The sequence below is a fragment of the Phalacrocorax aristotelis genome, chromosome 1 (assembly GCF_949628215.1).
Source record: "Phalacrocorax aristotelis chromosome 1, bGulAri2.1, whole genome shotgun sequence".
In the NCBI taxonomy this organism is placed as follows: Eukaryota; Metazoa; Chordata; class Aves; order Suliformes; family Phalacrocoracidae; genus Phalacrocorax; species Phalacrocorax aristotelis.
Window position 1 is genome coordinate 212564908 of NC_134276.1, and position 12431 is coordinate 212577338.

Sequence of the window (12431 nt, forward strand, 5' to 3'; positions counted from 1 at the left end):
GGAATACTTCTGAAATTCCTGCATTCAGTGCCTTCCTATAAATCTTACCCCCAGTTCAACTGCACGTAGAACAACCGCCCTCACCCCAATTAACACTCTCCATACCAGGCAGCTGTCGGGAATAGGAAAAAGACAGACAAAAATCCGTGCTTTCTGCCCGGTCTTACTCCCAGCGGATGCTCAGCATTTAATCTGGGAAGCGACGAAGTTTTGGAGGGGACTGTGGTGGCGGCGGGGAAGGGCTGAGGCGGCAGGCCGGCGCGGGGCACCGGCGCCGCCCGCGGAATTCCCGCCGGGCGCGGAGCGGCTCAGCGCGCTGCCCTGGGCGCGAGCGCCGCGCCTTCCCCCGCGCTGCCTCAGCGGCACCGAACCCCCCGCGCTTGCCCCGCCGCCCCGCGCCCGCCTCCACCGACCTGCCGGGATGCCCAACGCCCGGCTGCCGCCCCTCTTTTTTCGGGGTGGGGGGTGGGGGTACGGAGACCACCAAGTGACTTGGGAAGGGGGGTGGGGAAAGAATTAAAAAAGGAGGGGGGAGGACCCCGCGCTCCTGCGGCGGGGGGCGCGGGGGGCGCCGGCCAAAGCCCCGCGCCCGGCGGTACCGGGAGCCGGGGGAGGGTGTTGCCGGCGGCAGCCCCGCCGCCACTTACATTCTGTCAGAGACCAGCAAGCGGCCGTCGACCATCATCTCCGGAAGGAAATCCAGCTTGAACGAAGAAGTCATGCTGGGCTCCGGGGGCGCCGCGGCGGTCTGGAGGGAGGATGCGGCGGGGCTCGGCGGATCCCACAACTGCGCCGGGCGGCGGAGAGGCAGGCACAGGTGCGGAGGCCTCCCCGCGGCAGCCGCCAGCCCCGGCAGTTGTCACATTTCTCTCCCCCTCTCGGTTTTTTTCCGCCAATCCCCTCCGAAATCGACTGCTGAGGCAACTGTCGGTGGAGCGCCAGGTGCTGAGCGGGGAGGCGGAGCCATCTCCCCGCTGCGGCTCCCCGTTAACCCCTGCGCCCCCGGCGGGGCCCGCCGACCCGGGGAGAGGCCTAGCGCCGCCCGCGGGGGCGGGGGACGCGCCGCCCGGGGCTCCCCGCGACGGGGTGCGGGGGGCCGCCCCGCCGGCGGGCAGCGCCCGGCCCCGAGCTTCGCGGGGGGGGCGGGGAGCGGGGCGAGAGCGGCCGGAGCCCGCCCGGCCGCCTCCCCCCTGCCCCGCGCTGCCGGTTCGGGGCGGGGGGGGGGGCGGGCACCCACCGCTGCGCCCGGGGAGAGCCTCGCCCCCGCCGCCGAGTCACCGGCCGGAAACCCTAACGCTCTCACGAGGGGTTTGCACAGACCCGGCTCTTCCCGGTGCGGGAGGAGGGCGCAGCCGGCGCTGCCAAACCGGGAGCACTGGGGGCATGTAGGCACGCTCCCTCCGCTCAAATTCCTGCCGTTCGGACCGCGGCACCCATTAAACGCCCAGAGAGAGAGAGACTAGAAGTATCTCTGTCCTCACTGGTCAGAAATAGGGGCTTCAGTAAGTAGCGGCGGTAAATCCTCCCTCGTGCCTGCAACCTGCCAAGAGCCCCTTCCCAGCCCCGCCGCGCTCCGGGTTGGCCACAGCGAGCACACACAAGCGACACCACCAAGGCGCACACAAAATTCCACGCACACAAATAGCTGGAGCTACCGCCCCCTGAAACCCTGTATAAATTTTCCTTTGCATCTCCGAAACCTACTTGCTTCAATACAAAGCACCTCCAGGCAAAAGAATATTAACACATTTACGAAGATTACTGGATGATCTGAGCAGTCTAGGCAGACAAAACGTTTCTCTGCATCGTGTGTGCTTCTCCTTCTGAATCTCTCTCCAGGTTTATATAATTTGATTTGTTCTGGATAAACAACGCTTGATCAAAGTAACAAATGCAAATTAAAAACTACAACACCTAAACTTTTGAAGGAGTACTCTAAAATAAAATTAAATTGGCCACTAAATAAATTTGCTATCTGTCAGGCCAAGTTTCACTCAAATTTTGACCAACCTGAGTTTGGTAATTAAAATACAGACCAGGCGAATTTTCAGGGTCCAGTTTATTGCACTAAGAGACTTTTCCATTTTAAACAGTTAACAGGAAGAAAAACCCCTCAGGCTGCTAAATTTTTTGCCTACTTTGCAAGTCTAAAGAAAGAAAAGGTTCACTTGGCCCTTGGTGTAATCCCCGTAGGACAGCTGCAATCCTGAACAGATATCTCTAGTGTTATTAATCTGCTCTGTTCTATACATTCACATACTGTCCTCATCACCATGGCACCTAAACATCTACATAGACATGCACAAAGCAAAGCTATGGCTCCTCTTTACTAAATTAATGGCGATTCTTTTACGCCACCCATCCATCGCCGTGTAGGACTGTATAGCGGATAAAAAAAATAAGTGCAAAGTCACAATAAGAGAAGAAACCAGCACAACTTTCCCCAGCTGGATGCAGCCACCTGGGTTTTGATCTGGGGCCTCCATGGTGGTTAATCCAGCCCAGAGCAGAGTTGGATTAACTTTCAATTTCAAAATCTTGCCGCTGCAGAAGGGGCAGGTTTTAGCTCAGAAGAAATACGGGCAGCTCAGTGAGGATGCGGATACTCTTTTAAGAAGTCTCCAACCCTGTTTCACCCCGTGCGGCTGGATCTGTACCTCTTCATCATCATTTTTCTTGGTACATGCTAAATCTAAGGGACTTCAGTCGCGCCAGCCTGTCGCTTTTAAGGACCACAGTCCCACTGCTGCTAACTGAAATCCGCGCTTTGCGCAGGATGCAAAGGGGGGAGGAGGAGAGAGTCACAATTTTTCTTAAAATCTGCATATAGAGTAGTGAGATCTTCATAAATTTGCCCCATTTCACAAGGTGTAAGTGCTTAAAAATGCTTCATTAAAACGTGTGTTCTTTTGAAATATTTATTTTCCTTTTAATTACATGTGAATTAGCTGGAAGAAGCTGTAGGGAAGCCCTCTTACTGACTTAAGCCTTCTCAGCAGTTTGTTAAATTCTAGCCTCAAATCCCTTGAGGGAATAGTGGATTCAAAGCAGCTTTTAATCATACTATAAGGAGGGTGAAGTAGTATGTAAGTAGGTCATAGAGAAAGCATTACAAGTGCATAGGTTATTGCTTTATTTAACAACTACGGTGTAACACACTTTTCAAAGCACATTTGCTTTTGCCATTTAAAAGTTAGAGGCAGGAATGGGGTCAAATGCAAAAAGAAACCCTCTCTATAAAAGATACCAAGATATGACTCGAGGAGAGCTTATAGAAAGAAACTGCGTTCGAATAATTTGGTTCTCAAACATAAATTATGTAGTGCCTGTGTATGAATTAACTCTTGAACACAGAGGGTAAGTGGTGAGAAACAAAACCAAAAGAACCCTGAATGTTTCACACTGTTACAGGCTCTGCTCTGTTATTTATAACGTTAATACCAGTGTCTTGGCTGGCACATGTGCGTGAAACAGCAACTTTTATTAAAAATGAAGGGAAAAATGGAAGCTTTGGTCCGTTACTACAGTACAGAGGGAAACGGGGAGGGGGAATGGCAAATGAAGCCGCATTCATTTTCACAGCATAAATCAGACAATAGATGTAAACACTGCCTTAGAGGAGCTGCATTACTGCTGCGCTATCGCTGCCCGCCGATATTAAGCTTTTTCAGCTGGTGGAGCATATGGCAGTTTTGAGGAAGGAACCTGGAATTTGGAATCAGGAGTTCTCGGGCTTTAATCCTATTCGAGCTACAAATGTTGCCTCCTATCCATCCTCCCCTCGTTTCAGAGGCCCAGACCCCGCTTGCCCCCGCAGTCGCATCATTTACTCTTTGTGCCTCGGTTTCTCCGTACGTCTAAGCCAGGCGGATGAAGCAATTCTACCTCACGTTCGCAGATTAGTCACCGTTCAAGCAGCTTTTCAAACACAGAACTATATGCAATTTCTCCAAACAATTCAACCTTTGAAAACCGAACACCTCTTCAGAGTAAAGAAAAAAACAACCCCACAAAAAGTTCAGCTGGAGAAAGACAGTGCTTGAGTGGTAGATTGCTGTCGAGCGTATGAGCTCACTCTGACATCACTGCCTGTGGCTTTCAGTCAGTGAGTGACAAAGAGAGCAGACACCCCCTTCCCTTCCAGATCCTGCAGCTAAATCCAGCGTGGAGCTCACAACACATCCCCTCTCCAAACCCCCTCCTCAACCTTTCCTTAATTGCCATTCTTGTAATCAACTTGCCCCCCGGTATTGGGCCAAGGAAATGCTACTGTTGGAAGCACTTCAAGGGAAAGTTTCCGAATGACTTCACTCTCTCCCAAGCCTGCTAGGCAGTATGAAGAGAGTTCAAATCCTCTGCTTTATTCCCCACTAAGCCAATGAACATGCTCGGGATTCAGCTTATCTCTGGCATCAAAGCAAGTTTCTAACAGAGGCGGCAGAAGCAGAGCTCAGCGACGGCGGTGTAAATTTGGAGCAGGCTCAAATGACTTCAGTGGAATCACTCAGGATCTTCCACTAATGCGAGGGGAAAAAGAAATCTGGTCCAGATAGCGTTAGGGAATGCAAATGAGGTGTTTGCTGTCTTTCAGAAAGAAATAACCTTCCAGGCAAACCATGAGTCTGGAAGTAGTAGCATGGCTAATAGCAGAAAATATAACATTTTGGTTTGGGCGGCAGGACGTGAGCCTACGTGCCTGTAAGGGCGTGAGGAAGTCCATCAGCTTAACTTTTATTAGCAGACTTGTGGAGGGACAAGAAGGCGGGGAGGGACACAAGAAGGCGGGGCAGGGGGAAGAGAAAAAAGAAAAGCAAAGCACAAGAGCACAAATTACTCAAAGCATTTGAGCAGAGTTAAAGAATAGTGTAACAGCCGTAAATGATTAAAGCAAAAAGTAGTGCATTTCTTTGAGTGGCAAAGAGTAACAGACCCGATTCGGCACCATTTTACCGTTTGTGAAGATTTTGATTATTTGTAACAAATCCATCTTTGCCGGTTAGATCTAACATGCCTAAAGTTTTGCATTATGAAGCTTTAACCTTTCAGTAAGGGTTTTTTATTTACGAAACCAAACACACGAGTCTTACCTTCGTCTTATTTTGAGAAATAAAACAATTTGCATATAACCAAAACCCTTTTAAAAAGAAAATTAAATTATTGGTTAAAGCTGATCAATGAATTTTAAGTATTCAAATCTTAGCTGCTTTTGAGGCTCCCCCCTTTTGTAGGCTGTTGTAGCTAATCAGTAATTTTCAGAAATAAACGTCGTTTAAAATTAGCCCTGTGAAAAAGTACCTCAAATGAAGCATTTCTAGAGCTTTCACTTGAAGCACATTGATATTATGTAAACTTGGTTGCTATAGTAAGACTTCCCACTCACTACTTTTTTTTTTTTCCCCTTCCTATTTTATACCACTGAAGAGGTGATTTCATCCCACTGTGGGTATAAGGCCTTTGTTCCATTTTGTGGGTAATAACTCAATCTTTCTGAAAACAATTAGGCAAGATTTTATGGCACAAGAGAGATGCTACATGTGGTGGAGGGCGTTTAGGAAAGGCCTTTGATTTGGAGGAACCCCCTACTTTGTTAATAGCGTGCAGATACTTGGGATGGTCCGTCATGACCCTCAGGTCCAATCCTGCCCAGTGCTAGTGCTGAGCAGGGGCTGCCCAGTACCATTTGCTCCAGCTGGGCTATCCATGGTACTCAGCACTGTATTTCGCAAATACTAAACTAAAGTAGCAACAAGTAAATATTTGCAAGACCAATTCTTACCGTCCTGTTATTTATTTGCAGCCCTATTGAAGAGCATCACTATTGATCTGTAGGTGTTGCCTTTGTGTAGTGCCTTGTGCATATAGACACAAGACCAAGGCTTTTGTCAACCCAGTCCTATCTGAACTTGACAACAGGCATCGACTCTTTTTTCCTTTTTTCCTCTGTTTTCTTTGGGTTTTTCCTCCTTTTTTTTTAATGAACCACCTTATCTTCTCACCCGCTGACTGATTCTATCAACCATCACTACCCAACCAGGAGAGAAGCTGGGGCACTGCATGCACTGGGTAGACCCGATTTCCTACTAGACAGCAGGCACATTATATATGGTCAAAAAAAGCACCTTTCCAAACAACTCTGGAAAAGTGAACTTAATTTTTTTGGATTTGGCTATTATATTATCATCACATGAAAAAGTATGATCTTGTACGACTTAGATAGGAGGAATCAATCGTCTGGTGCTCTTGTCAGTGTTGGTCCACCCTCACAAAGCGCCCCACTTACGCCTTCACAGGGCAAGGGAAAAATCCCACCATAAACAAAATACTCCTCCCCGCCATCCAAGCCCACAGGAACAACTACTGGGAAACACAAAAACCTCCCTCATTTTATAGAAATTTGAAATTGCTGGTGATTTTTGCCTAGTAGGGAGGCTGGTTATTGTGGCAGGTGCAGGATCAGGGAAGCAGTGGTGAGGATAGGCTGAACACAGCAAAAGGCTGGCGATGCTGGAGAGCAGCTCCAACTCCAAAAGCAATGGGCAAAGGCAAGCGTGAAGCTCTAATGTGACATCAGAAAGGCAAGAGGTTGGGTAAAGGACATGAAAAGAGACAGGAAGCCAAAAGTAGAGATTTTTAAAAACAAAATTTAAAAAAAATCTGCAGGGGGTGTTACAATATCTAAATTAGCCTGCTGCACTTCTGACTAACTGCAGGATCTTTGTAACGTTAACCACCATCTTCCCTTCTCATTCACTTCTACCACGTGTTTTTCTTTCTTTTTCACTGCAAACGATTGGATCTCACCTTACACCGTAAATTGTAAAATATTTAAGGTCGGAAATTTCACAGGTCTTTTTTTCCATTTGTTCGTCAAGTGCCTAGCATGCATCTCAGCCCTCAAAAATAACAAACAATCACCCTGATAATATGTAAAATAACTATCTTTGTTTGACATCATTATTTCCCGCAGACAGAATCCATTAAACCTCAGACATAAAGGAAGGAAAGAAAAGGCTCCTGCAGTAACTGTAAGGCATTCAGACATGCAGAAAACTGCACTGTGCGTGGTTTGGCATTTTTTCCCCCCCTAAATGGACAGTGTAAGAATAGCCACACAGGTCAGATCAGAAGGTCCATCTAGTCCATGATCCTGCCTCCGGTAATGGACGAAAAGGGTAAGAGCCTGAGTATGGCAAGTGCATTGTGGTCCTTCCCACCTTCCAGCAACCAGCGTCTGAGGGACTTCCTAAAGCCAAGGACTGCATCCGACCCAAGATGTTTAACAGGCTCAAAGACACCGATTCAATTTTCCCCCCAAATTCTCCCTCCAGAAGGAACATTGACAAAGTCATACATTACGACTCCCAGAGCTGCCTGTTAAACGGGCTGTTCTTAACAATTTCAGAGATTTGGGGCTCAGTACAATAAACAGGAGCATTGGCTTTCTTTTTCTAAAGCAAAACATTAAACCCAACTTTAGTTTTAATATAGAATGTTTCACTTCAGTAGAGTCACAATAATTCATCTGCAACTTTCAAAAACTAAGAACCCAACCTACTGATAACACAGTTTTGTTAGGGGAAAATGCTGAAACCATGAGGCTCCTCGGACGGGCGTCTAGTTTGGCACTTTTTGTGAGAACGACTCTTTAGGAAAAATTTTGGTCACTTTGGATTGCTGTATTCGGGGGCGGGGGTTAACTGAGTTAAATGTATGTTCATCAGCCATGCACAGACGAATCTCCATATGATTCATTGGAGCAGCACTGCAGAACACCTGATGTTGCCGATGCAGTTCTGTTAGTGTTTTGTTATTTTTAAAGGGGGTTATATAACTCTCATTAAAATTAAATGTGGGCTGAAATGATGCAGGCAAATTCTCAAGCTTTAGAGTGAGCTTCTTCCTCACAGTTTAGCTGAAAATAGATCATTTTTAGGCAGAAGAGAAGGAAAATGAAACCAAGAGGCTGTTACAGTTGAAAATTGAGTCTCTAAGAATTTAAGTTTTCTGATAATTCGCCGTTTCCTTTCTAGAGGGCCTCAATTCTTCATATGCTGACCTGCAGCTTCCAGGGAGAGCAGGTGCAGGATTTGAATCTTAAATTCACTCTGTAGCACAGCTATCGTATCATCCACAGCTATCTACACTTGCAAGGTTCAATTTCCAGATGATCTACATTCGGGTGCCCTTGCTTTTCTCTTCACTCCTCTATTTGTCTAAAAGGGATAGTAAATTCCCATATCCTCTCTCTGATTTTGTATCAGTTTTTTCCCCCCTCCAACCCTCTGCTCTGTCTTCCTCCCAGTGACAGACTGTTGTCTGGCATCCTCAAAGGCTGCTCTTGAAGATGACCTGCTGATTTGCTGCCATGGGAACTCCAGAACGAGGGCAGCGTTTACCCCTCGCACACCGAAGGGTACAAGCAACAGTTCCCCATGCCACCCCTCTCGCGGGTAAAAGTTTGCCCTCCTCTATTTCAGAAGCCTTGCAAGGGACATTGGAAGGCTGTGCCTTAAATAACAAGAGTGCTGCAGCCTCTCCAGCATCCAGCAGCAGTCACTGCTGAATTCTTCAGAGGAAGGTGAAAAAGTCTAATAGCATATGTGAGCATGCAAATTGCTTCTGAAAACTAGTGGAGAAAAAGCTTAGGCAGCAAAGCATAAGGCTTGAGAAAAACCCTCTCTAATATCATGGCAGAAAGCATTATCTTCATATAAGTGCCATATTTAAAACTTCCTAAGCAATTTTATTGGTAACCTTATTCCTTTGAATCAGAGAGAGTTAACTTAAAATTAGGTTATTCTACCTGAATAAGGGAACGGGGTAACACATCAGCCACTGAGTCTGCTACATGGAGAGGCAAGCAAGTAATTCTCTCCCTTCCCCGCCCCAAACACAATTTTGGGTGTTTTAATTGAAATAGAGGGGTCATTTGTACTTGGCTGCGTTTTGCAGGGCAGCTTGTGATCCACGCTGTGTCAGTCTTGTCAGTGCACTGGCAGGTTTACAGACGTACGACACTTTCCTACAAGCACCGACTCATAAGAGCCTAATCCAATAATGTGGTCTTAATGCATAATGTAATTTCACGAACCACCTAGAAACTGAGTGCAAATCTGGGAGTCGATGCTTTCCAGAAATGTCAATTTAGCCATTAGTTCAGAAACCCTCAAGATGGATCTGTCTGATATTAGCCCACGAATGGTCACTGATCCTTAGACTATCAGAGAAAATAAAGTTGTGGGCGAGAAGAGCTAAAATACTTTTTACATCCTGCTCGAGCTGGTTACTAGCTATGCTATCCCAGTCTCAAGACCGGCGTGAGAGATGAGAAAATTAGGGTCCAGGTCAAGATTTACACAAAATTTGGGAAAATTCCTGCCCCCTTCCAACCAATAAAGATAGTTAACATTCAGTGCACTATCAACTTGCCAAGAACAGTATTCAAGTGACTTTAATTGACATATTCACTTCCGCTGCAGAGTGAAATAACATAAGAGCAAAACAAGGCAAACCAAAAAAAAAAAAAATCTTTTTACCACGGCAAGAGTGTTAGAGGAATACAACAAATCCCGGTTTTATTTCCTCTGTGAGGATGCCAGCAGTCCTGTTTCATAAACTCCAGTGATTCATCACCATCCCAGGCAGCCAATCATTCGGCAGGTCAAGTAGAAATGGGCTGTAGAGCCAGCAACTCCTGCTGCCCTGATAATGCATGTCATTCCAGGCATGGCGACATGCTTTCTCAACAGCTGCCATTTTCAGTTACCTTTTCTATGGCTGACATAGAAGTAAATGTGTTGGAAGCAGTAAAACAGTCATAGGAAAGCAGTTGCAAAGATAAATAGCACCTGTACGCGATAATCTCTAATGTCATTAGAGAGCAAAGAAGGATGTGGTTTGAAACAGAATCTTTTCCTTGTGAAAGCAACACTTGACTTTGGGGGGTTTATGTGAGTGTGTGTCTGTGACTGAGAGGGGTTTTCTGGGGGTTGTTTTTTTTTTTCCTTGAACAAACATCCAGACTTTTGTCTTTGTTATAACCTTAACAGATAAAACCAGGGGGAAAGGGAAAAAAAAAAAAAACCCAAACACCCAGCACTAAAGAAAAAGTCTTCTCGCAATTCACTTGTGAAAAAAGATTTTGTTTAGCTGGATTTTGCTTGAATTCAGTAACGCTCACTTTAAGAAACACGACTGCTCTAATTAAGGGAAAAGAAAAGGGTTTTCTTCAGTTGTTTCCTTTCAGTCTTTATTCCTTATCTTCTAACTTAAATTTCATGAACTACTTGTTCAACAATTGTCCTCTGAATTATATGTAGTTGAATACTTTTTTTTGCAGATGGAAAGCAAGTGGGAGTTTTGAGGGCACAATACTACAGAAATAATCACCCACCATGAAAAAATGTTTAAACTTATGAGCACATGTGTATATGTGTACATGTGCACGCAGATGTATACCTGCATATTAGGTACAGAACATGTGTGATTTATGTACATATACTATGTAAAGACCCCATGCCTGCACACAAATAGTAAAAAAAAAAAAAACCAAACCCCGAAAAACCCTAGTCTGTACCCAATAACAGTGCTGGAACAAGATTTCAAATGCATAAGATTATCCATATTAATTTATGGTAATCTACAAATGAATGCTGCAGAGACAGTGCAGGTTATCCAAAATGGTACTTGCATTTAATGAGAAACTACCACAAAATAACTTCAAGACAGATTTAGTTGCATCTTCTAATACTCCCTGAATTAATATCTAGCAAAGCACAAAGTAAAAGCTATGTTTCCGCTTTGGAACAACTGGCTCTTGAAACGCCAAAGGAAAGCCAAGCTTTTCTCTCCATACAAAGTCCTCTTAGACATCTTGCTTTCAGATTTCATCAACTTAGGTGTTTTCAGGACTGTAAGCAGTGAACTTTCCATCAGCAGCATCTTCAGCTAATTAACCCTCCTGATTACAATAATTAGTATTGATTCACTCCTGAATGACTTCTTAAGTATTCAAGCACAATCTACACTTGCAGTAAAACTTCTAGATATGAATATTAATTGAATGCTCTCCTTTGTTTTTCAGCCCCAAAGGTATAGTTTGCAATCTTATATACTTAAATTTGATAACAGAAACACTTCAGTTTTATTCTCATTTAACAAAGAGAATATTAACATGTTGATGTAAGAGATTGTGGTTCATGAATCTGAAAAAAAAAATATAGACAAAGACTCCAGGCTAATAAATAAATCTCATTCACTTCCATTTGCTATGGCAGCATGGGAAGCCAGTTCCCAGGTTAAGACCTCTCCTGCTCTTGCTTTGACAGGTAGGACCGAGGACGGTCTGTCTTTCCGGCATTACACCTGGTCATTGCAAGAACAAATAGCAACTCATGCAGAGTCTGAATTAGCTCTCTTAGCACTGTTGTGGAAACAGATGTTGCCAAGTTTGGCAACTGCAAGGCACCACATTGCTTTGTGAATGGGCGAGATTCAGAACAGGTAACGCTGAGGACACCTGCGACGCCCATGCATAAGGTCTCTGGACCAGTATCGTCTCTCGAAGCTGACGTTTTTGTTAAAGCATGCTAAGAAATGGCTTGTGTTACAGATTTGTTTCACCTTCTTTGATGTTAATAGTAATTGCTATGGCTCAAAAAGAAATATTTCGGTAAATATGCATAGAAAGGATTTTTTTTTAATAGGGTTCACACAGAATAATTCAAAAATTAGTCTTTGATGTGAATGCTATGTCAGAAAATACCCTTGGAAAAGGTATTTTATTTATTTATTTATTTATTTATTTATATTTGTATTTTATGCAGCATTTTATCTGAAAACAGAGGAACTACTGTAAGTTTAGTAGGAACTCACCTGTGAGAAGAGCGCGTAGGAAACAGCTCTAGCATTGAATAGTCCTTAAAAGTGGCGGCTGGGTATGCTGCCTGGGTGTCTGGTGGTGCCTGCTACAGAAGTGGCATTCACCCTACTCTGGGCAGTCCCTGAAGGGGCATTTCCATGTAACCGAGAGCGAGGGGTTCACTTTATTGCCACTCACAAAGGGCAGCAGCTGCTACAAAGCCCAAGCTGAAGGAGCATAACTTGATTTAAAAAAAAAATACCCCCCCTCCAGTTCTGGCAGAGCAGAGCAGTTGTGAACGAGTTAATGTCTGTCTTGAAAGAAGTTCTTCCAAGAAAGTGAATTTTAGCATGGCCCCATTATATTAAACACCATCCTTGCTTTCTTCATGTTTATGCACAGCACACAGCATGCAAGTACTACCTGATAATCCATAACCCCTAGGCTTTCAGCGTATTTTATACGATATTACCTTTTTGTTCATTTAAACTCTTTCCTATTGATTTATACCATCTCAACACACAAGAGAAGGAGATGCAACAACAATAAAAAATGCAAAAAAGCGTAGCAA

At 45.0% G+C, this 12431-nt stretch overlaps 1 protein-coding gene across 10 annotated transcripts in view; it reads right to left on the reverse strand.

Moving 5' to 3' along the window:
- The window catches only part of CELF2 (CUGBP Elav-like family member 2), a 370728-nt gene that overhangs the window by 242161 nt on the left and 116136 nt on the right, over window positions 1-12431 (reverse strand). Inside the window, exon 1 of one of the 10 annotated variants that reach the window (XM_075081630.1) lies at window positions 648-1004. The exons of 8 other annotated variants lie outside the window; for them this stretch is intronic. In XM_075081630.1, the coding sequence (XP_074937731.1) occupies window positions 648-721 (74 nt within the window). In that variant the 5' untranslated portion in view covers window positions 722-1004. Of the gene's footprint in view, window positions 1-647; window positions 1005-12431 lie in introns of those variants that run through there. One more of the 10 variants, XM_075081638.1, reaches the window with a different exon arrangement.